General features: G+C 43.9%; 2 protein-coding genes across 7 annotated transcripts in view; one reads left to right on the forward strand and one right to left on the reverse strand.

Annotated features, from left to right (window-relative positions):
* The window catches only part of IWS1 (interacts with SUPT6H, CTD assembly factor 1), a 40,911-nt gene extending 35,994 nt beyond the window's left edge, over positions 1–4,917 (reverse strand). For 2 of the 6 annotated variants that reach the window (XM_031036770.2, XM_031036769.2), the window contains exons 1-2: positions 4,546–4,860; positions 2,622–2,740 (exon numbers count right to left, since the gene is read on the reverse strand). In XM_031036770.2, the coding sequence (XP_030892630.1) occupies positions 2,622–2,740; positions 4,546–4,579 (153 nt within the window). In that variant the 5' untranslated portion in view covers positions 4,580–4,860. Of the gene's footprint in view, positions 1–2,621; positions 2,741–4,545 lie in introns of all 6 variants that reach the window. The other 4 variants (XM_006741322.3, XM_031036771.2, XM_081814645.1 and 1 more) reach the window with 4 other exon arrangements.
* A 14,297-nt stretch (positions 4,918–19,214) lies between these two features.
* MYO7B (myosin VIIB) overlaps positions 19,215–22,173 on the forward strand; it is an 87,764-nt gene continuing 84,805 nt past the window's right edge. The window contains exon 1 of the mRNA XM_081815491.1: positions 19,215–19,254. The gene's annotated coding sequence lies outside the window, so the exon portion shown is untranslated. The remainder of the gene's footprint in view (positions 19,255–22,173) is intronic.

Here is a 22,173-nt window from a genome sequence, read left to right on the forward strand (position 1 = left end):
AGATTTGAAGATGCTATGGTGCTGGCTTTGATGATGAAGGAACCACAAGCCAACAAATGCAACTGATCTACAGAGCTGGAGAAGGCAAGGAAATGGATTCTCCTTTAGAGAAGGAACATGGCCCTGGTAATAACTTGATTTTAACCCATTAACCCCTTGAGACCCAATTTAGACTTCCAATTTCCTTAGAATTATAAGATAATAAATCTCTTTTATTTTAAGCCAGTGATTTGTGTCAAACTGTTATGGCAGCAAAAGGAAACTAATACACATTTTTTAGGTTTTGGGCCTGTCATCAGAATTGTTCAATTTAATACAAACGGTACTCTTTTAACATCCCACTACCTTCTAGAAAATATTTTTCATAGGAAAACAACCCAAAATTTCTCTTGAGAAGCCATTTTAAACAGCCAAAAGAGCATTAATGCAGCACTCAACACTTAATAAGGGTAAAATTGGCATTCTCAAACTACACCCTAGTAGTTTAAAAAATTAGGATAATCCTCCTGGAAGGGATTATCTATGGAAAGAACAAAAATATGTTCACAGTAGACTTCATTTTTAATATCGAAACACTCTAAAGGTCAACAATCAGGAAAGTGTTGAACAATTAATGGTTCATCCATTTTATGAAATATTATATAAGCAATATAATTATGCTTAGTGAAACTCTTTAATGACACAGAGAAATTCTTATGTACAACCTTAAGTGAACAGATAAAAAACATTATATAGATACAAAATATACAGTAAAATCTCAAGTAACTTAAAATGTACACACACATTATATATATGAGACAATAAAAATGCAGGACAAATAATATAAAAAGTTAACAGTCATTTGTGATAACAGTATACCAATTTTAATTCTCTTCTTTAAGCTTTTAATACAGTTTCCAAATTTTCAGCATGCACATTTATTTAGAATCCACCTCATTACAAAAAAGTAGTTGAAGATGCTTAAAGGTAAGCCTACATTACATTTACAACTGAATCATGAAGCCCTGAGTCAATCATCTCATGCTATTTTCCTAAGTGGAAACGTTAATAAAGCCCTACACACTAATAAACTGTAACAATGTTTACATTATCAAGTAATTTCTACCTATCAATTAATACATTATTAGAATTTAGTCTAAATACTTAAGAGCATACAAAAAACTGAGCGGCATCAAAATAACCAAAAGATAAGCCTTTCTCCCAGTCCATTTAGCCTCCAATCTCATGTGCCCCCTCCTTACTCCCCTCTTGCCACACTGGCTCCTTGGCGTTCCTTGAACACATCAAGCACACTCACACCTAAGGGTCTTTGCCTGGAATAGTGTGTGTGTGTGTGTGTGTGTTCTTCTACACAGCCACAGGGCTATTCCTTTACCAGCACACTCACACCTAAGGGTCTTTGCCTGGAATAGTGTGAGAGTGTGTGTGTGTTTGTGTGTGTGTGTGTGTGTTCTTCTACACAGCCACAGGGCTATTCCTTTACCTCCCTTCACACCTTGATCAAAAGTCACTTTCTTAATAAGGCCTATGTGTACCTCCCTATTTAACAACAGAACCTGCCCTCTATTCTGGCACCCTTCATCCTTTTCTAACTTTCTTCTTTCTCCACAGCACTTATCATCTCCTAACAAACTACACAATTTTTAAAAAATACTGTCTAATGTCTTTCTCCCCCTTATGAAAAATAAATCCAAGAAGAGAAGCACTTTGGTGATGGTGAGACCTCATCTAGTCCTGGATAGTTCAAAAGAACCCAACACATAGCAGATGCTCAATAAATATTTGTTGGATGTCTAAACACATGATATGTCAAAGAACAGAATCAATAATACAATCTCTAATTGTATCTCCTACTTAAAATTGGACAATTTTCTGTACCTGTGTAATCAAACAAAATATATGAGACATGAACTTCTTAAAAGAGAAATCTCATCATCTTTATCATTCCTATGGGTTTCAGTTTGTTTACCAAAAACGTATAGCTGAATTACCGGAAAAATGTCTCAATTTTATTTTGTTAACACTGTGTAGTACAGACTGTGAAACCAGGGAAGCAAATTAAATAGTTTTTAAAATGTTTATTAGGCCAAATATGTTGAAATGCTGTACACAAGATCCAACATTACTCTGTATTATTAATCAAAAACAGCTTTTTAAATTCTATTTAATGTCATTACATACATTATATACACTGGAACACTTCAGACTGAGAAAGCCAAATCCTGATAAGAATTCTGATAGGTGATAATCCCCATAACTTTCTATCCCAATTGATATTTCTTCAGCTTGCAAATGCGCATTGCCCCTATCAGACATCATTTTGGGATGGGGAGACCTACTCAAATATCAAAGGGCCTGGCCCATTTTCTGAATCAATATGCACATTTGAAAACTGCCTACTATCTGAAGAGGGGCCCAATCAGAAATTCTTTCCCTGTGATTTCCTAAGAAACCAGACTACCCCTGTTTATTTTTAAAGCAATTCTCTATTAATTTAAAATCCTTTACTCCCAGGGTTTGAAGCCTACAACATGTGACAGGATCTCTACAACTCCTAAATAAAAACACGTCTCACAGAATGCAAGGGAAAAGGCTCCCCAAAGATGTTGTTTAGCCAATACCTCTGAATGACGTTCTACACTTCCAGTGTCTGATCCAGAGTGCTGCTCATTTACATCATCCTCAACGTCTGACCCTGAATCCCGTTCATCCTGTACTGGGGTAGCGCCACCATCATCTGCTTAAAAATAAAACAAAAACCCACTTAAGGTGTAAGATGGATGACATCTACAACTGAAATGAACACAATGAATCAAGAATAATGTAAGAGCAAAGGTTACCACTGATGAAGCATGACTAATGATGCTAATGGTGTAAATAAGACAACAGTATAACGCTTATATATAAATACCAACAATCAGAACACATATTGTGACATATGTGGCAGCAAAAATACATCATAAAAGAAATGTGAAGCTTAAGAAACATCACTAAGGACCAAGTCAACAACCTCTAAATAATAGTGTGCTCTTTAACTATTTCAACTTTACATTAACACCTGAGTCTATTCTCTCCACATCTCTCCATATCTGTTTATGAATGAAGAGCACAAGGAACTCCAGTACAGAAATAGTATAAACTTAAAATAAAGCATATACTGTACTGTTACAAAATGGTAAAAATGAATTGCTACCTACCTTTAACCAATACTTTAAAAATATAAAAATATAAAGTAAAATTGTATTTTGAGAGGGATTTAGGGCTGTTGGAGCATATGGGAAGACTTGGTTAGAAGTTTAATAAAAATAAATGAAGCAGTCAACTACACAAAACCAAAAAGCTGTATAAGCATGAAATCACTATCATACTAACGAGCTACTCTACTTGGCTAAGAAGTAAAGAATATTTATACAAATTACAAATAATTCTGATGTAATGAATAAATATGCTGCAATAGTGAGAGTGTGGGGGAGAAGAGGCTAAAATCCTGTCCTAGCACATCATTATGGAATGCCTAAAAATGATGCAACAAGAAAGAGCATAAATTAAGAATATGAAGGTAAAAATTTAAAAAAACTGCTATAAGAATGAAAAGTCAGGGAACTGTTATTTTTTCAAGTCTTTATTTGAAAAATAATTTAATAATTTAGAAAGAACTATTTTGAAATCTATTTTGAAAATATCAGGCAAACATTCTAAGCAAAACAGCAGTGCATGCCTGGAAACGCGTTTTGTAGTCATCACTATTCGCTATCATATAGCGAAGCGAAGTGAACCCAAAAACAGAAAAGAGATTAACATTCAGACATTTAGGCACTCCGGACAGAGAATACTTCATGGAAGTAGGACACAAAGTGAAAGGAAATGTAAAGTTCTTCCCCACTAGGTCATGCCTTATTCGTCCTTGTATCTCCGGTGCCTAGTACAGTGTTAGCAAAGGGGGTGCCCAGTGTTTAATGAATAAACAGGAAACAAAGATTAAGAGGAAAGGTCTCAAGATGAAGGAAAGGCACAAAATCACCAGTGCCAGAGTACACGCCTTACTCTAAAATATTTATACAACTCAAACAAGGGTCCTACGTTTTCTTTACTTGGAAACCACTGTTACCGGCGAGATTAAACCAGCCCTAACTCCGTGTGAAAAGTCTAGGAAAGATACCGCACCCCCTACTGAACCGCTCCCTTGAATTCTCGCAAAACACTCGTAACTCCAGGAAAAAAAAAAAGCCGTAACTGGAAAGACCGTCCCTAGGACTTTACACATAGAAGCACTTAAAATGTGGAAGTGGCTTCCCAGTTCCAGCAAAAAACTTCGCCGATTCAGAAGACGGCTCTCCGTCTAGAATCCCCTCTCCAAGGTTCTAACTTCGGGGCCGCAGCGGATCAGCGGGCTCTTCGCGCTCCGCTTCACAGTCCACGGAGGGCCCAGTCGGGGGAGGGAACGTCTCCGGGGCCTCCCTCCCCTACCCCGCGAGGATGAGAGGCCAAGCCCCGCTGAATAACTGCTCCGCCCCCCAAGCCCTGTCCCCCAAGTCCCTGCCCCACCTGACTGGTCGCCGCTGTAATATTCCGAATCCATGGCAGGCGGGCTCTCGGCGGGGAGTGTCCGCGCCCCGCGCCACCCCCGTCACCTCCTTCCTGGCGATGTGACCCCCCGATGGCGCGGCCCGATGCTCAGAAGCTCCCGCTCGACTAGAGGGTTTCGAGAGTGCGGAGAGTAAAACAGCAGCTGCGGCAGGCGCAAACACTTCGAACTAAAAGCCCCGGCACAAAAGGCCGTACCTGGCAAGCGGGCAGGCGTGTGGATCCGCGCTCTACTTCCCAGAAGCACCTCTGGGGCGAAAATGGCGTCTGCCCACGACCCTCAAAGGAATGCAGCGCGCAGGCGCCATCCCCTATCATCTGGCCAATGAGAAGACGCAACGGCAATGACGCACAGCGTGGCCGGAAAAGAGACTACTGGGTAAATTGAGCGGGAGCTCCAGCTTCAGTTAAATACCTTCTTTTGCAGGAGCCGGTTATGTTCCCCACGGAGATGATAACGTTACTTTATTGGTTCTCTGCCCGTGCGCCTTGTTGGAAGATCTTCTTGAATTATGCTTCTGGAAAATGAAGACCCGCTACAACTACATTTTCATTATACGGCAAATTAAGTATGCTTCCCGTCATGCAGCGAGGCGCTTGATTCCCGCCCTTAGTACGGGACGGAAGTGGCGCACTGCTCTCTGGGGCTTGTAGTTCGAAGCTTTGGCAACTCTGGTGCGTTACTAACTGGCGTGATTGAAAGGTTCCCCTTTCAAGGCATTTTTCTTCCTTTTTTAAATCTTTTTAAAATAACTTGAGGCGCCTGGGTGGATCAGTCGGTTAAGCGTCGGACTGCTTCGGCTCAGGTCTTGCAGGGTTGTGAGTTCAAGCCCCACCTTGGGGCTGTGAGTTCAAGCCCAAGCATGGAGCCTACTTAAAAATAATAATGACTTAATTCCCATCTTAAGAAACTATTTGGTCAGTAATACGGAGTAGAAGTTTTTACTTCCAAAAGGGCCCCCTTATGAAAGACATTGTTAAACTTTACTAGAGCCCTGTGCCCCTGGTGAAGAGCAATGGTTAAGAAACCTCGTGACCTATCAGTTATCTTTGAAGGGCTTTCTGTAAAGAACCACCCTCCTGCCTATGACTTAGATAAAACTCACTCTCCACTCTTTCATGACCCTTTTGTTAGCCTGTAACATAGGCCAGGCAAAGAAGACCTTTCCCCTTGTGTCTGAGCCTGCTCCTAAGGGCCACTCAGACCCTGCAACTTCCTGTTCTTTGTTTCATGAATAATTGGCTGAGATCAGAAGTCTGCCCTCCATACTGAAACTAGCTAGACACAGAGATAAACATTTTCTGTTCACCTGACTGACTGAAACTTCTTCTGATTGCAAATCATCCCACTTTCCTCCCTATGAAAGCCTAAGGCAAAAACAACCTCAGCAGGCACTCTGATCTTCATATCTGGAGAGCTCTCCCTATTACAATCTAAATAAAATCCATTTCCTTACTTGTTTGCTTTTGTCTCAAAGCAGAGAATGTTCTTGCCTTTTGATTAGAGGAGGGCCAGTAGAGGTAAGCAAAGATTCCCCAGGATGCATAGACCTGCATACATTGGGCCTTTTGTTAGCAAAGCATAGACTGGATTTCTAGATATGCCTAGCCTGTTGTAAGGCCTCATTTGGTGCCCCGGAAAGTCCACCTCCTACCTTGGGCTTGATAGATGTGGATTCTCTGATGCCATCTCTGCTATAAATTCTCAAAGTGCCCTTAGTCAAGACACATCCTTGCTTTGATATTCCTTGAACCCTTTGTTAGCCAGTCAGAATATGCTGGCAGAACCCAGTTCTAGGTTCCAGAAATGGGCATGGGAAGGGAAGGAAGAGAGAGGGGTGGTTTCTCTCTAGAAATTCTTATTTTCTTGTAAGAGAGTTCCCTCCTTCCCCTGTGTAATAGAAACAGCTTTGAAATCTAAGCCTGCCCCCTACTGTGGGAATGACATCTCAGGCTGTTACAAGAATCATAAGAACAAGGAATTAACAGTGCTTGAAACCAAAGGTATAAAATTAAAATATTAACTTCCCTTCATTTGATAGAGGAAACCCTAGGATCTATGCTCTCTTCTAAAGAGAATGGGTGAGAGTACACCTGTGTAAATAAGGCAAGATGAATAGGGGAGAAGTCCAGGAAGAGAGATTCAGTAGAGGGAACCCAGTGCAAATCCTGCCATAAAGAGCTTGTAATTTCACTGGAGGTACAAGACCAACAGCCATGAAAGTGATTGGGCTAAACAATGCAATTGCAAGAGGATAATTACTGAATTTTTTTTAAGATTTTTTTTATTTATTTGACAGAGAGAGAGAGTGAGAGAGGGAACACAAGCAGGGGGAGTGGGAGAGGGAGAAGCAGGCCCCCCGCGGAGCAGGGAGCCCGAAGCGGGGCTCGATCCCAGGACCCTGGGATCATGACCTGAGTCGAAGGCAGACGCTTAACGACTGAGCTACCCAGGCACCCCTAATTACTGAATTTTAACATAAAGATTCTAACTGTTCCAGTGGTTGGAACAATGGAGAGACAGAAGCCAACTGAACATGCAGCAATGTGCTGAGACCCAGAAGGCTGCAAAGAAGCATCAGATCTAGTTTTTGTGCTCAGGAAGCCAACAATGTACTTAGTGAGACAGAACACACCTTTTGAATTAAATAAACAGAGTCTTAGTTAAAGTAGTATGCTTGTCAATGCAAATACAGGTCCCGGAGAGTTACTCGCAGCTTTTTCACCAACTGGCTGTCCCTTAGAGCCCCCAATAGAGAAATGCTAGAGCAGCACAGATACGCCTTTCTGAGTCTCAGCTGCCTTGCATTTTAAGGACTGGCGTCTCTCCAATCTCCATGCCCTACTCCAGCCCCAGCACAGTTGGTCCATGCTGGTGGAGGTGGAGAGGCACCCAAAAGGGAGGCTGTTTTTCCCACAAAAGATACTAAGGACAGAGAAGAGATGAAGGGAGGGAGGGCTTGCAGCAGTTCACTTTTTCCCTTAACTGATAACCCAAAGACAGTTCCCTAAGTGAATGCAAGATTTATTCAGCCAGCCTTTTGAGAGATTGTACCTTACCAAAAACGTGTCCGGGAATGAGAGGTCACACCATATAAGGAACAGCCTGGCACTGGCAGAGCTGCAACCTGGGGCTCAGAGATCTGGGTTCTGGGCCAACCTCTGGGGTTGTTGTGCTTGCTGAGCTGGGATGAGCTACTGTCCTCCTACATGAGTCTCAGTTTCCCTGTATGTCACATGAGAGAGTTGAATCAGAAGATTTGAAGGCCCCTTAGTTTCATTATGCTGTATCACAGAAGCCCAGGCTCCCAAGTCTGATCCTCCTTCTTACACTTGAGCCACTAGGGGGCCCTGCTAGTGAAAAAACAAATGGAACAAGTACGTCCTAAGCCTGCACCCCTGTGCTCTTTCTCACACATCCCAGCCTCACAACTCACTGGGACACATGCAAAATTTGTCCTGCCTAGTTGTTTGTAATACTGAAAACTGAGACTCACTTGAAAGCCATTAATAGTGGATAATCAATCACTAAACAACAGTATCATGGCATAGCACACTAATATAATTGAAGCAGATCTTTAGTTCTCACAGGGATATCCAGATTAAGTGAAAAAAAAATACAGAATACTATAAGTGGTATAATTTTATTTATGTGAACAACTAAAACAGCACACAAAAACCCAGCCTAATAATTCCTTAGTAAATATGGAGAGAAAAAGACTTTCCAACAAAGATTGAAAAGCCAAAAGCCATAAAAACCTAAAACATTTGACATTAAAATAAAAACTTTAAAAAAGTAATGAAATGAAAACTTAAATGTGTGCATGGCAAAAACAACACATTATTAGCCCAACCAAAATATAAATGATTAGGAGAAGAATTTTTTTTTCAACTCATTAGAGACCAAGGGCTAATCTCCCTAGAGAACACTATAGAAGAAATCAATGAGAAGACCAATAACTCAGGCACCTGGGTGGCTCAGTCGGTTAAGCGTCTGGCTTCGGCTCAGGTCATGATCTCAGGGTCCTGGGATGGAGTCCCGCATAGGCCTCCTTGCTCAGCGGGGAGCTTGCTTCTCCCTCTCCCTCTGCCTCTCCCCCAACTCCTGCTCAGGCTCACACACGCACTCTCTTTCACTCTCTGTCAAATAAATAAATAAAATCTTTTTAAAAAAAGAGAAAATTGATAACAGAAAAATGGGTAACTAATATGACAATTCACAGAAGAGAAAATATTAGTGGCTCTAAGATACATGAAAAGATATTCACCCTAAAAGAAGATAAAAAATTAAAATCATATTGAGATATTATTTTTCACTTCTCAGATTGCAAAAATCCGGTAACATTCTATTGGTAAGGCCATAGAGAAAGAGGTCCTCTCATAAGGTGCTGTGGGGGTATATTGGTACAGTCCTCTACAAACACAATTTGGAAATATTTATAAAAATTACAAGTGCATATGGTCTTTGGCCCAGCACATGGGCCAATTTCACTTCAGCAAATGTATCCTACAAATATACTTGACCAGGTACAAATTACATATCTACAAAATTATTCATTGCAGCACTACTTGCAAAATATTGGAAATAACTGAAATATCCAAACAGGAATGATCACAAAATTATGATACATTTGTATAATGGAATGTTATGTAGCTATAACAAAAAATGAGGAAACTCTTTTATATATTGATACAAAAGATATCTAAGCTGGATTCAGTGAAAAAATGCAAAATGCAGAACAGTGTTAGAGTATCCCATCTTTTGTGACAAGGGGAGGATAACATATATTTGTTGTTTCTTGTAACTATATTCTAAAAATTTGAAAAATAGTATAAAAAATGTATTTGTTGTCTGTTGGGGGAGGGAGGGAGAGGATGGGAATAAGCCATTAAGTTTTTCTATAACACATAGTCCTTACTCTTGGTCCACATGATAGCGTCTATCTGATTCTATTTAATGTTGTCATGTCATATCAAATGATACAGCCCACTAATAGGTAGCCCACAATTTGAAAACTGGTAGTGCCAGTCTTTACTTGCCCATGGTGTGGAAGCCATCCAGGTCGATTTGCTATGATTGGGCTTCATCTCCAGTCCCGATGATCCAAGCAAAGATGTCTTTGTGGACTCACTCTGGTCTCACCTTGTAGAGAAACCGTAGATGTGTGCCTGGCCCTGAGCAAAGCCCCACTTCAATATGTAATTATGTGTGTGGTTGAATAATTATTCAAGTTACAAAAGAATTCTTTGTTTTTGTTTTGTTTTAGTTTGGTTTGGTTTGGTTTTGGTTTGGGGTTTGGGTTTTTTGTGGTGAGCTCTACATCACTGAATGTGTGTAAGCAGAGACTGCCAGTGTGTCAGAAAGGAATTCAGCTTTGGAACCATGGTTGCGCCAAGTGACTTTCACATTTTTTTTAAACTATTTTTTAAAATTGTGGCAAAATACATATAACATAAAACTTGCCTTTTTAGTCATTTTTAAGTGCACGATTTAGTGGTATTAATTACATTCAGAATGTTATGCAACCATCACCTCTATCTATTTCCAAATTTTTCATCACCCCAAACAGAAACTCTGTATCCATTAAGCAATAATTGCCCATTTTCCCTTCCCCCACAGGCCCTGGTAGCTTCTAACCTTTCTTCTCAGTGAATTTGGTTATTCTAGATATCCCATGTAAGTGGGATCATGTAATATTTTTCTTTTTGTAACTGATTTATTTCACTTAGCATATTTTCAGGGTTCATCAGTGTTGTAGCATGTGTCAGGACTTCATTCTTTTTTACAGCTAAATAATATTCCATTGTATGTCTATACCACATTTTACAAAATCCATTTTTCTGTTGATGGACACTTGAATAGTTTCCACCTTTTGGCTACTGTGAATATAGATAGCAAAGTTGCAGGAGACAAAATCAACACACAAACATTAATTTTATTTATGTACACTAGTAGTGAACAATCTGAAAAGAAAATTAAGATGACAGTCTCATTTATGATAGCATCAAAAAGAATTAAGTACCTGGGAATAAACTTAACCAAAGAAGTGCAAGACTTGTGCACTGAAAACTATAAAACATTGCCAAAAGCAATTAAAGAAGATATAAATAAATGAAAAGATATCTCACGTTCATGGATCAGAAGACTTAATGTTGTTAAGATGGGTAATACTACCCAAGATGCTCTTCAGACTCAATGCAATTCTATCAGAATCTCAATGACATTTTTATTTTGCAGAAATGGAAAAACCCATCCAAAAATTCATAGTAAATTTCAAGGAATTCCTGAAGAGTCAAAAATAATCTTGAATAAGAACAAAGTTGGAGGATTCACACTTCTTAATTTCAAAATTAACAACAAAACTACATTAATCAAAACAGTTTAGCATTGGCATAAGGATAGACATATGGACCAATAGAATACAATTGAGAGTCCAGAAATAAACCTTCACAACTATGGTCAATAGATTTTTTGACAAGGGTGCCAAGACCATTCAATGGGAAAAGAACAGTCTCTTTAATAAATGGTGCTGGGAAAACTGGATATCCACATACAAAAAAAAAAAAAATGAAGCTGGTCTCTTATCTTACACCACCAAAAATTAACTTAAAAAGGATTAGAGACCTAAATGTAAGAGCTAAAGCCATAAACTTTCAGAAGAAACCATAGAAGCAACTCTACATGACCTTCTCTTTAGCAATGGTTTCTTGAATATGACACCCAAAGCATAGGTAACAAAAGAGAAAATAAAGTGGACTTCCTTCAAACTAAAACCTTTTGTGCCTCAAAGGATCACTATCAAGAGTGAAAAGAGGGGCGCCTGGGTGGCTCAGTTGGTTAAGCGTCCAACTCTTGATTTCGGCTCAGGTCATGATCTCAGGGTCCTGAGATGGAGCCCCCATGTCGAGCCATGCATTGGCTCCGCGCTCAGAGGGGAGTCTGCTTCTCTTCTCCTCTGCTTGACACCCTGCTTGCACACTCACTCTCTCTCTCTCAAACAAATAAATCTTTTTTAAAAAAGTGAAAAGACATCCCACAGAATGGAAGAACATCACATATCTGATAAGGGCTTCTTGAATACATGAAGAACTTCTACAACTCAGTAACAAGAGGGCAAACAAACCAATTTTAAATATGGGCAAAGGACTCAAATAGACATTTTTCCAAAGAAGACCTACAAGTGGCTACTAAGCATACAAAAAGATTCTCAGCATCATTAGTCATTTTTAAAAAATGCAAATCAAAACCACAATGGGATACCACTTCATACCAACTAGAATGCCCATAATCAAAATAGTGGAAACTAACAAGTGTTGAGGACCTGGAGAAATTGAAATCATACAGTTGCTGGTGGGAATGTAAAATTGTGCAGCCACTGTGAAAAAGTTTGGCAGTTCCTCAAAAAGTTAAACATAGGATTACGATATGACCCAACAATTCCACTCTTTGATATACATCCCAAAGAACTGAAAATGGGGGCTCAAATGGAGTCTTTGTTTTTTAATACACTTTTAATTTTGGAATAATTTTAGAATTACAGAAAATTTGCAAAGATAGTGTAGTTTCATATATCCAGTGTCCCTGCGTCCCGGTGTCCCTGATGTTAACATCTTATATTGCCAGTTGTCATCACATTTGTCAAAATCAAGAAACCAACATTGGCATATACTATTAACAAAACTGTAGACTTTATTTAGATTTTGACTGTCTTTCTACAAACGCCCTTTTTCTGTCCCAGGACCCCATCCAGAATGCCACACCGCATTTAACTGTCATTTCTCCTTAGTTTCCTCTGGTCTGTGACAGTTTCTCAAACTTCCCTTGTCTTTCATGATCTTGACAGTCCTGAGGCATCCTTGACAGATATTTGGAGGAATGTCCCTCAGTTTGGTTTGCCTGATGTTTTTCTCATGATTAGACTGGGGTTGTGGCTTTGGGCAAGAATACTCCAGAGTAAAGCACCCTCCTTACCACAGCCTAGGGACATGTCTTATTGCAGGCAATGTTAAACTTGGTCACTTCGTAGATGAGGAACAATCAGTCTGCTAGGGCTGCTGTAATGAATACCACAGACTGGGCAGCTTAACCAACAGGGATTTGTTTCCTCACAGTTCTGGAAGCTGGAAGTCCATTATCAATATGGCCTCAAGGGTGGTTTCTCCTAAGGAGTTTCTCCCTGACTTGTAGATGGCCAACTTCTCCCTCCCTCTTCACATGGTCTTTCCTTTGTGCATATCTGCAACCTCTTCTTTTCTTATAAGGACATGGGTCAGATTGAATTAGGACCCAGCCGAATGACCTCATTTCACCTTAATTACCTCTTTAAAGGTCATATCTCCAAATGCAGCACATTGCGAAGTACTGGGAGGATAGAAATTCAAAATATGAAATTTGACACACCTTTCAGCCCATAATACTTGGGGTTAGTTAGGGTAGTATCTTCTAGGTTTCTCTAATGTTAGGTTACTATTTCTCATTTTCCATTCTTTATTCTTTGGAAGCAAGTCACTAAGTCCAGCCCACAGGGGAGATATGTGGAATTCTTTTATTAAAAACAAATGAGTAAACAGAAGATATCCTGGCAAGTTCCTTCCATCTCTCCTGTGTCTGTGGCATGGGGGCTGTGTGAGTCCCCCGTACCCTAGAACCCAGAATGATTTGCTGCAGAGCAGGGCTCAGTAAACACCCACTAAGCAAGTGACTAAGTGACTGTGTCAGGGAAAGAGTTGTACAACAGGCCACCTTGATTGAGATCCTGGCCTTCCTTTTGGCTCCAAACTCTGTTTGAAGATAGTTGATATTCTTGGGTCTAGGTTTAACAGGAAATGTAAAGCTGGAAAAATAATTTTTTTTAAGATTTTATTTATTTGAGACGGAGACAGCACAAGTGGGGAGAGGGACAGAGGGAGAGGGAGAAGCAGACTCCCCACTGAGCATGGAGCCCGATGCGGGGCTTGACCCCAGGACCCCAAGATCATGACCTGAGCCGAAGTCAGACACTTAACCAAGTGAGCCACCCAGGCACCCCTGGAAAGATAATTATATCAAGAGCAGATTCAGGAGAAATTTTGTTACTAGGGGTTGTAATCTCTACTTTTAGGGACTAGGCAAAAAAAAAAAAAAAAAAGGTTGACTGACATTTTTTTCCAGGGCTCTGGGTAGTGAACACATACCAGCAACAAGAGCAAATCTTGCCCTGCCCTACCTGCACAATTTGTTTCCAGCTGGCCTGCAGTTCCCTCAGCTAGCAGGTGTGGGTGACAGCTCCCCTGCATCTAGCCAGCTTCAGATACTAGAACACATGGGACTGACACCACTGCTCCCTGCCCAAAAGAGGCAGCAGTTTCAATTGGACATACAAGCTAACATTCCTGGGACAATTACGGTTAAGATGGTATAACTACTGGAAGCTCATTGATTACTCAGATTTATGGGTGGTTGTTTTTTTCTTTAAAGATTTTATTTATTTATTTGAAAGAGAGAGAAAGTGAGAGAGAGCACACAAGTAGGGGGGAGGGGAAGAGGGAGAGGGAGAAGCAGGCTCCCCACTAAGCGGGGAGCCAGATGCAGGGCTCAATCCCAGGACCCTGGGATCATGACCTGAGCCGAAGGCAGCCACGTAACTGACTGAGCCACCCAGGTTCCCCAAGTTTATGGGTTTGAATCCTGGCTCTGTCATATTCTAGCTGTATGACCTTGAACAAATTACTTAACCTCTCTGTGCTTCAATGTCCTCATCTATGAGTTGCGGATAATAGCATTTAACTCATAGAGTTGTTATGAGGATTATATGTGTTTATATATAAATAATGGTTCCAGGAAAATAATATATATGATAGTTATTATTTTATTAGGCACTGTGAAGATACAAAGAAATCTAACATGTGATTCTTGTCTTGAGAAGTTTATAGTCCATCAAGAAGTCCTACTTCAAAAAAAATACATGCTAAGAGGTAAATTATGTGATTTGAGTAAAAAGTGCCATAGGTATTAAAGGCTAGAGTAAACTATAGCAGTCAGGGCCATCTTCCTGGAAGAAGAGTATTTGAGCTGGTATTTAAAATACAAAAGAAGATTTGGATGGGAGAAGGATCATGTTTTAATCATGGTAGGTTAACTATTATAACAACAACAAATTTCAGCGGCTTGACACAAAAATTTATTTCTTGCTCCTGTAAATAGGGTCAGTGAGGTCAGTGGTACGGTAGAGATGGTACTCTGCTCCCAGGGGTCATTCAGGAACCCAGGCTCTTTCTGTATTGTGGCTTCACCTTAGGGCCTCGGAATCCACTGTTGGATGCTCTGCATGTCACCAGCAGAGGGAAGAAGAGAGCACAGGACATCACAGGGCCTGGAAGTGGAGCGTAGTACTTACCTTCATTTCGTGGCCACTCCTGTGAGTGAGGTTGGAAAGAGTATCTTAGCTATGGGACCAGAAGGAAAAGAAACTGGGCTTGATGCACACAGAGCATTGCAGTCAAGGGTAAAAACTCTATCCTGATGCTTCTCTTCTCAGAAAGGAAGCCCTTCACAAGGCACCCCTCACCCTCAACCTCTTCCAAGAGTGGGACAAGATATCATTACCATCATCATAGTCAGCATCATCAACATCATTTCCCTGGTTCCCTGGTTTATTGAACTGACACATAATCAAGTTTTGCCTTCTCCTCCCATTACCTCCCCAGGGCAATCAAATTAGTCACTAGGATGCCATTTGACCCTGATCATGGCAGAGGTCCCCTGTTTATGACCAGTGGTCCAGGTTTAATTACCAGGACCCAAGACTGAAATTTATCCCTTGGATTTCCCACAGCACCCCAGAGGGGAAGAAAGGACTCTCATTTTGTGTCACTGCTCTGGCCCTCCTGCTGCCTTGGCTAAACCCCTGGGTGGATCCCTCAGATGGGTTATAGTGATAAAGCACAATCAGAAATGAGTCATTTCCTCCATGACTGAGAAGGTGGATGCCTCCCTGGCTCATCAGGACTTTGGATCCGAGCTCTGCCCGGTCTAGCAATGTCTATCTCATAGTTGCTGATCCAAGGAGGATGAAGTACTTGGGCTGGCCTGAAGACAGTCATTTCCTTGACATGTCCCCTGGGGGCACCAGTCTGATAGTCCCTTCTCTGCACCCTCCGTATCTTCTGAGCATATCTTCCTGCCATTCAAGGAGGCCATGTGCAGCATCACCTCTTCCAAGAGGATGTCCCCTTCTGGCCTTTGATGTTCTCCTCTTTCAGCCTCAGCTGCACCTGGACCTACTGGGAATGGTTTTGTCCCCCAGGAGACATTTGGCAATATTTGGACACATTTTGATTGCACCACTGGGGGAGTGCATCATAATGGGTAGAGGCCTAGGCAGCTGCTAAACATCCTACAGTGCATAGGACAGCTCTTCCCAAACTCCCAACAAAGAATAATCCAGCCCAAAATGTCAGTAGTGCCAAGATTGAGAAACCCTGAACTACGCAGATAAAATGTGTCCTGTGATATACATTCCTGTCCTGAGCATAACTGTGTTGGCAGGAAGGCATTTAAGCCCCGCCCCTTCCCAGATACTCCTCTGCCCTCGGAACCTCAGAGACCTCTGCCCTCAGAAGTGAAAGGCTCTTCTGATCCCCGGCCAGGGCGAGCAAGCTGGGGAAGCGCCTTCCCTGAAAATTCCTGAAAACACGATGTCTCCTCCGTCCCCGGGGGCTGGGGGAGGAGGGAGTCCAGGTTTGTGTGCGGGTTGGTATGGCATAAAGTAGGATGAGCCCAGGCCTTGGAGTCAGGTCGACCTCCATTCAAATCTTGTCCCTGCCATTTCTAGCTGTGTGACGTAAGCAAGTTTCTTAACCTCTTTGGTTTTCACTTCCTCACTATGAAATGAGGCTAAGCACCCCTAATTTGTGGGTTTTGATGAGGATGTGAGATGGCACCTGCAAAGAGCCCAGCACCTACAAACACTCGTTGAGTGCTAGTTCTCTGAGACTGGGAATTCTCACACTCTCTGAAGAGTGGCTCAGTCACAGAGACCTACGGGCCGGCTGTGCCGTTCTACAGTGTTAATGGATAACTCGGCTGTTGTAGCCCAGAGGGGAAGGTTAGGGCCACCAGGAAACAAGTTGCTCTAGGATGTGTTGGTAGAGGTGAAACGAAGAGCAACTGTTTTCATTGCTATGGTGATACAATGGGCTGGATGGTTGGGCAGAAATGGAATGAAACATAAGTTGTCCTATGGAAGCATTTTGGCTCAGCTCAGAAACATTTATTTTTTAAGATTTTATTTATTTATTTAAGAGAGAGAGAGAGAAAGCACACACAAGCAGAGGGGAGGGGCAGAGGGAGAGGGAGAAGCATGCTCCCCTTCAAGCCCAAAGGCAGGGCTAGATCCCAGGAACCCCAAGATCACGACCTGAGCCAAAGTCAGACGCTTAACCGACTGAGCCACCCAGGCGCCCCTCAGAAACATATTTTTAAAGGTTAAAAGAATATTGCATCTTGAGGAGAATTGTGGCAGTCACATTAGGCTGCAGGAAAGCCAAGTTTGGTCACAGGTGTGACCGGGAAGAGCCTGCCCTGACTGCTGTCAGCCCCTCTCCCTGATTTCCAGGGCTTGGGGTACCTCAGCAATGGAACACCTGAGGCTGCAGGAGCAGTGTCCCTCAGGGTGTCCTCCTGCGAGCCCTGCCAACTCACACAGCAGCCAGGCCAGGTCCTTGCAGTAACAACATGCACACCCTTTGCTGGCAGGGAGGACTTGACGTACCACTCAAGAGAGGTTAGCAACTAAACACTCATGCCCCTTGCTTCAGTAAGTTCCCTTCTGGAACTTTCTTGTAGTGTCATAATGCAAAGAGAGCTGTGAGCACAGATTTGTTCATTGCAGTGTTGTGGATAATAGCAAAGGATTGGGTGCTTCCTGATGTCCATCCAGGGAGGGTGATTGCACAGATGATGGGGCATTTGTAGGAGGGACTAGAACACTGTCGTTAAAGACTGGTGGTTAGAATTTGGTAGGGTGTAAGAAAATGCTTATGATATAAATGTGAAATGTAAAAAACAAAGTGGGAAACAAGTTTGTTTGTAAGTATCCAAAATGTGTTTCTGTCAAATTTTGTTTAAGACAGGCTCTGGCTAGAGATATCTTACAAATTTCTTTAATCTGCACACATATTCTATTCTGCTATTTATTTTGCACAAGGGCAGTGGAAGAGGACTGTTGAGGACTCAGCCTGGGGCCAGGGGTCCCAGAGCAAGGGGCTCACCATTTGTGGGAGCTGCCAGGAACAGCTGTGCCAATCCTCTGAGAGTGAGATGGTATCTTTCCAAACCAGAGAAGCCATGTGCCACAGGAGACCCCCCTAAAACAAGTGTTGGCCCAGAAACTGGCTGAGATTTTAGGGAGCGAGAGGCCAGCTGGTGCCAAGGTAGGACTTGGGCAAGCACTCACGGGGAGCGGGTGTGGAGCTGGCTGAAAGTCTCAGATTACATGCTTCCTCCAAATGGCCCTTTGTTAAGTCATCCCCCAGCTCAGTCCCTGCCTCTGGCATGGGCTGCGTGCTCATAAGAAAGAAACTCCTTCAAGCTGTTTCAGCAGAAGGAGGGTTCAGCAGAAGGACGTTGGGACTGCAAGGAACCCCCACGGAAGCACAGGATGCTACTGGGCAATGGTGGCCTCTGCATCCATCTGGGACCGTCTCCAGCTCTACAGCTCATCTACTTTACCCTTCTCTCTCCCACCAGTGCTTGCTTGTTTCCTGTCCCCAAAAGAGGTCAAGGTCAGGATTGCTGCTCTGCTGGAGCCTCAATTCTATCTAAAAGACGACAGCTGCTTCCCACACCTCGGCCTGCATTTCCCAAGTTCCTCCCAAGCCCTGGGCCCGGGAAGAAACCTAACTGGCTCTAGTTGGGCCAATCATGAGCACCACCCAGCCAGGTCTCTCTTCACTCATGCTAAGCAGCTACCTCCTGTGGACTTACCTTCCACCTGCCTTCAGAGCCCTCACCCTCATACTTCCAGGGATGGCCCGTCCCTTCCAGCAGGGCCTCCCCCAGGGTGCACCACCTGAAGGGTCTGTATTTGCCTCATCACAGAAACCCCTCTTCATTCGAGTCCCAGCCCAAGCCAGCTGCCTCTGCTTCCAGGGACCCTACTGGAAATCTAGTTGCCCCGATGGCCTTTGGCTCTGATACAGGCTTCCTAGCATCTCCTGTGTGTATGCCCCAATTAGGACGTGGGGTGTTTGGGAGCAGAGGTCCTGCATGGGCTTCCTTTGAGTCCCCATGATGCCTGGGAATATGCTGAACTCCCTGGATGATCAGCTGGTTGTCACCATGGGGCTTGGCTCGTGGCCAGCAATAGGTTCATGGAGAGCAGACTCTGATGGCCGTGGGGACTCTGCTGAAGAGGCCAGGGTTAAAGATCAGGCTGCTGTGAGGCTCTGCTGGCTAGGGCTGCAGCAGCCATGTGGGAGTGGATGTGCCTGGAGCCCAAGGACAAAGTCCTGTAATAAATTACATGGGCCCAGACTGCTGGGCCATTTCCTCTTGGGGCCCTTCTGCCTCTTCCGCCTCTCCCTTACTCTCTGACACACCCAGAGCCCTGGCACTGCCTCCTTGCCCTGCTCTTTCAGAGTGCCTGGGGTGGAGGAGAAGGGAGTCAGCGAGACGCCCGTCCTGAGAAGGTAAGGGAGCACCAGAGGCTTCTCGGCCTGCCAGATGCACCCAGGCCTTTGGGATGGGACGAGAGAGTCACCGTCCAGGCTGGCTGGATGGAAGGTGGGAGGCACAGATCTGGGGAAGCACTGCAGGGCTCACCTGGAAACAAGGTGGGAAGGGCCTGTGAAGCAGAGAGCCGGAGATTCCTTTCAGGAGCCGGGAAACCAGGAACTCCAGCCCAGAAACTTGTTCCATCAGCACAGGGCCGGCCGGGAGGGCCGAGGAGGAGGAGGAGACACTGCCCTGGCCCTCTGCTGTAGGAAGGCAGACTCACTGGCACAGGGGATGGCCAGGGCCGGGGCTACCCTAGCCATCAGGCTTCTCCTAGCAAGGGACTCACCAAGCAATCATGGGGCGTGAGGGACAGCCTGGGTGCCGGCGATCTGGCGCCTGGCAGATGTCAGCTCCGCCATATGTGCCATCTTACTGTGTCCTCCCGCTGAGCACACTGGTGTTAGTACCTCCAATTTATGGACAAGGGAGACTGAGGACTGTGGAAGTTGGGGTGCCCACAGAAAGAAACAGAGTCGAGACTGGACTCCAAAGTCCAGGCTCCTCTGTCTCACCTGTGTACCTTCTTGGACAACTGCGGACAATTGTGTTAATCGCCTCTGAAAGGCCTAGGCCCCTGGGTGAGGCAGGACCCTTCCTCCCTGGCCTCAAAGCCTCCTGGAGTGGAGGATTGGGTTGCTGGGGGGCAGGGTGTTTGGGGGAGGGACTCCGCCATGGGTTTCCATGAGCGGCCTCACTTGAGCTGCCAGCATGGTGGGCATCCATCCCATTTCACAGATGAGGAAATTTGAGATGCAGAACTGGGAGGGTCTGGCCATTGGCAGGTGTGGAACCCCATCCTAAATCTCCTAAATTGTGTGTGTTTGTTTCCCCACGACCAGGCCTCCCTCTAAGGCCATACTCTGTAACTCTGGACTTGAATTTTGTTCTGACCTGTAAAATCCCTGAACTCCATTCAAGATTTTAGTTAAAAAAAGAAACAACACAATTCTGCATGTGGCCCTCCAGGCTTGGAACACACAGCAACAGTAAAACTGTTAAAAACCATTCAGCTCAATAGTGCTTTTGGTAGGAATCCTTCCCCACTGCCCAGGACCTGCTGGGCACCCTGCTGTCTGGTCTTTGGGTGCCTCTTCCCAGAGGACCTGTCCATGTGTGTCTTGGGTCTGGCTGCATTCTCACTTGGGCATGGGGCCAGGCGTTCAGAGTGTGCAGCTCTGTGGGGAGGTGGCTTGGCAGGATGAACATTCCCAGTTACCTAGGTGCATTTATATCACTGTGTGCTTTTCATGTCTTCCACAAAGGCTCTTGCTTCCATGTTGTCACTCAGGGCCCACGACAAGCTGCAGGGAAGAAGAGCAAGAATTGTATGTTTTTCACAAAAGAGGACATGGAGATACAGGAGGGTAAAATTCTTTGCCCCAGGCCACTGGTTATGAGCACCTTGAGGGCACAGGCTGGATCTCCTCAGGATTTCTCTGTCCCCCACACCCACCCAGGGCATGGCAGAGAAGGGGCACTTGGGGAAGGAGGTGAAGGGACAAGTGGGCTGTGTACTTGGGGAAGGAGGTGAAGGGACAAGTGGGCTGTATAGGAAAAGATGGTTCAATGACAAGGTGGAGAGCTGGGATGTTCCAGGCTAAGGAAAGGGCATCACAAAGTTGCAGAGGAAAGAAAGTACAAGTCTGTCTTGGGCGCTGCTGCCTGCTAGCAGGAACCAAGTGCGGGACTAGGGAAGCAGTAGATTCTCCTTCCGTGCTGTTAGAGATGTTCTCTTCTGCCCTGTCCAGTACAGTAGCCACTAGCCACATGTGGCTACTGAGCACTTCAAGTGTGGCTGGGGTGACTGAGGAACTGAATTTTTAATTTTTTAAAAATATTTTATTTATTTATTCGAGAGAGACAGACAGACAGAGATAGTGAGAGAAAGCAGGAGCAGGGAAGAAAGGGAGAAGCAGGCTTCCCGCTGAGCAGGGAGCCCGATGTGGGGCTCGATCCCAGGACTCTGGGATCATGATCTGAGCCAAAGGCAGACGCTTAACCGACTGAGCCACCCAGGCACCCCCTGAATTTTTAATTTTAACTAAAATGAATTTTTTTTGAGGTTATAGATGTTAACTAAATTTATTACAGCAATCATTTCACAATATATACTTATATCAAGTCATTATGCTGGACACTTAAGCTTAATATAGTGTTGTATGTCAATTACATCTCAATAAAACTGCAAGGGAGAAAAAACACTATGGATATTGGTGTAAAGATCTTACGGCATTAAAATACAGAATCTAACACTGTTTCAAAAGAAGTCTACCTATGATCAGAGGAATTCCATGCTTAGATCATGTATTAACAGGTTAAAGGAGAGAAAAATATATGGTCCAGTGGCTGGGAGTGGAGGAGTTGGAAAGAGTGACGGGGCCACAAGACAGGGCTCCCAGAGCCCTCAAAGGGCACTGCAGTATTAAATAGGGAGTTGGCAATAGCCCTCTTGCAGGCTGGATGCACGAAGAATTAGGGATCAGCTCCAACCTAAGAGGAGCAAGGTAACTCCATGCCTAAATTTTGGGGGCTTGGTATATTCCCCCAAAACCCTGCCACCCCAGTAGCGTTAACTCCAGAGCTGGGGCAATGTGGCCAGAGGTCAGAAGGAGCCTCGGCAGCTATCGTATGATTGCTGAAGACTAGGGTGGGAGAAACGGCAGGGGCAGGGCAATAGGACATCACTTCCGACTCTGTTCTAACCCCCTAGTTGTCAAGGAGTGTTGGTCTTGAAGTCACCCAGCACTAGCAAGATCTGCTGAGGAGGGGTCTCCGAAAGGTGGTGCCCCCCGACACTTTTGGTAATGAGCAAACATTTTCTTTGCTGAGAA

The sequence above is a fragment of the Leptonychotes weddellii genome, chromosome 3 (genome assembly GCF_054177405.1).
Source record: "Leptonychotes weddellii isolate Sample4059 chromosome 3, ASM5417740v2, whole genome shotgun sequence".
Taxonomy (NCBI): domain Eukaryota; kingdom Metazoa; phylum Chordata; class Mammalia; order Carnivora; family Phocidae; genus Leptonychotes; species Leptonychotes weddellii.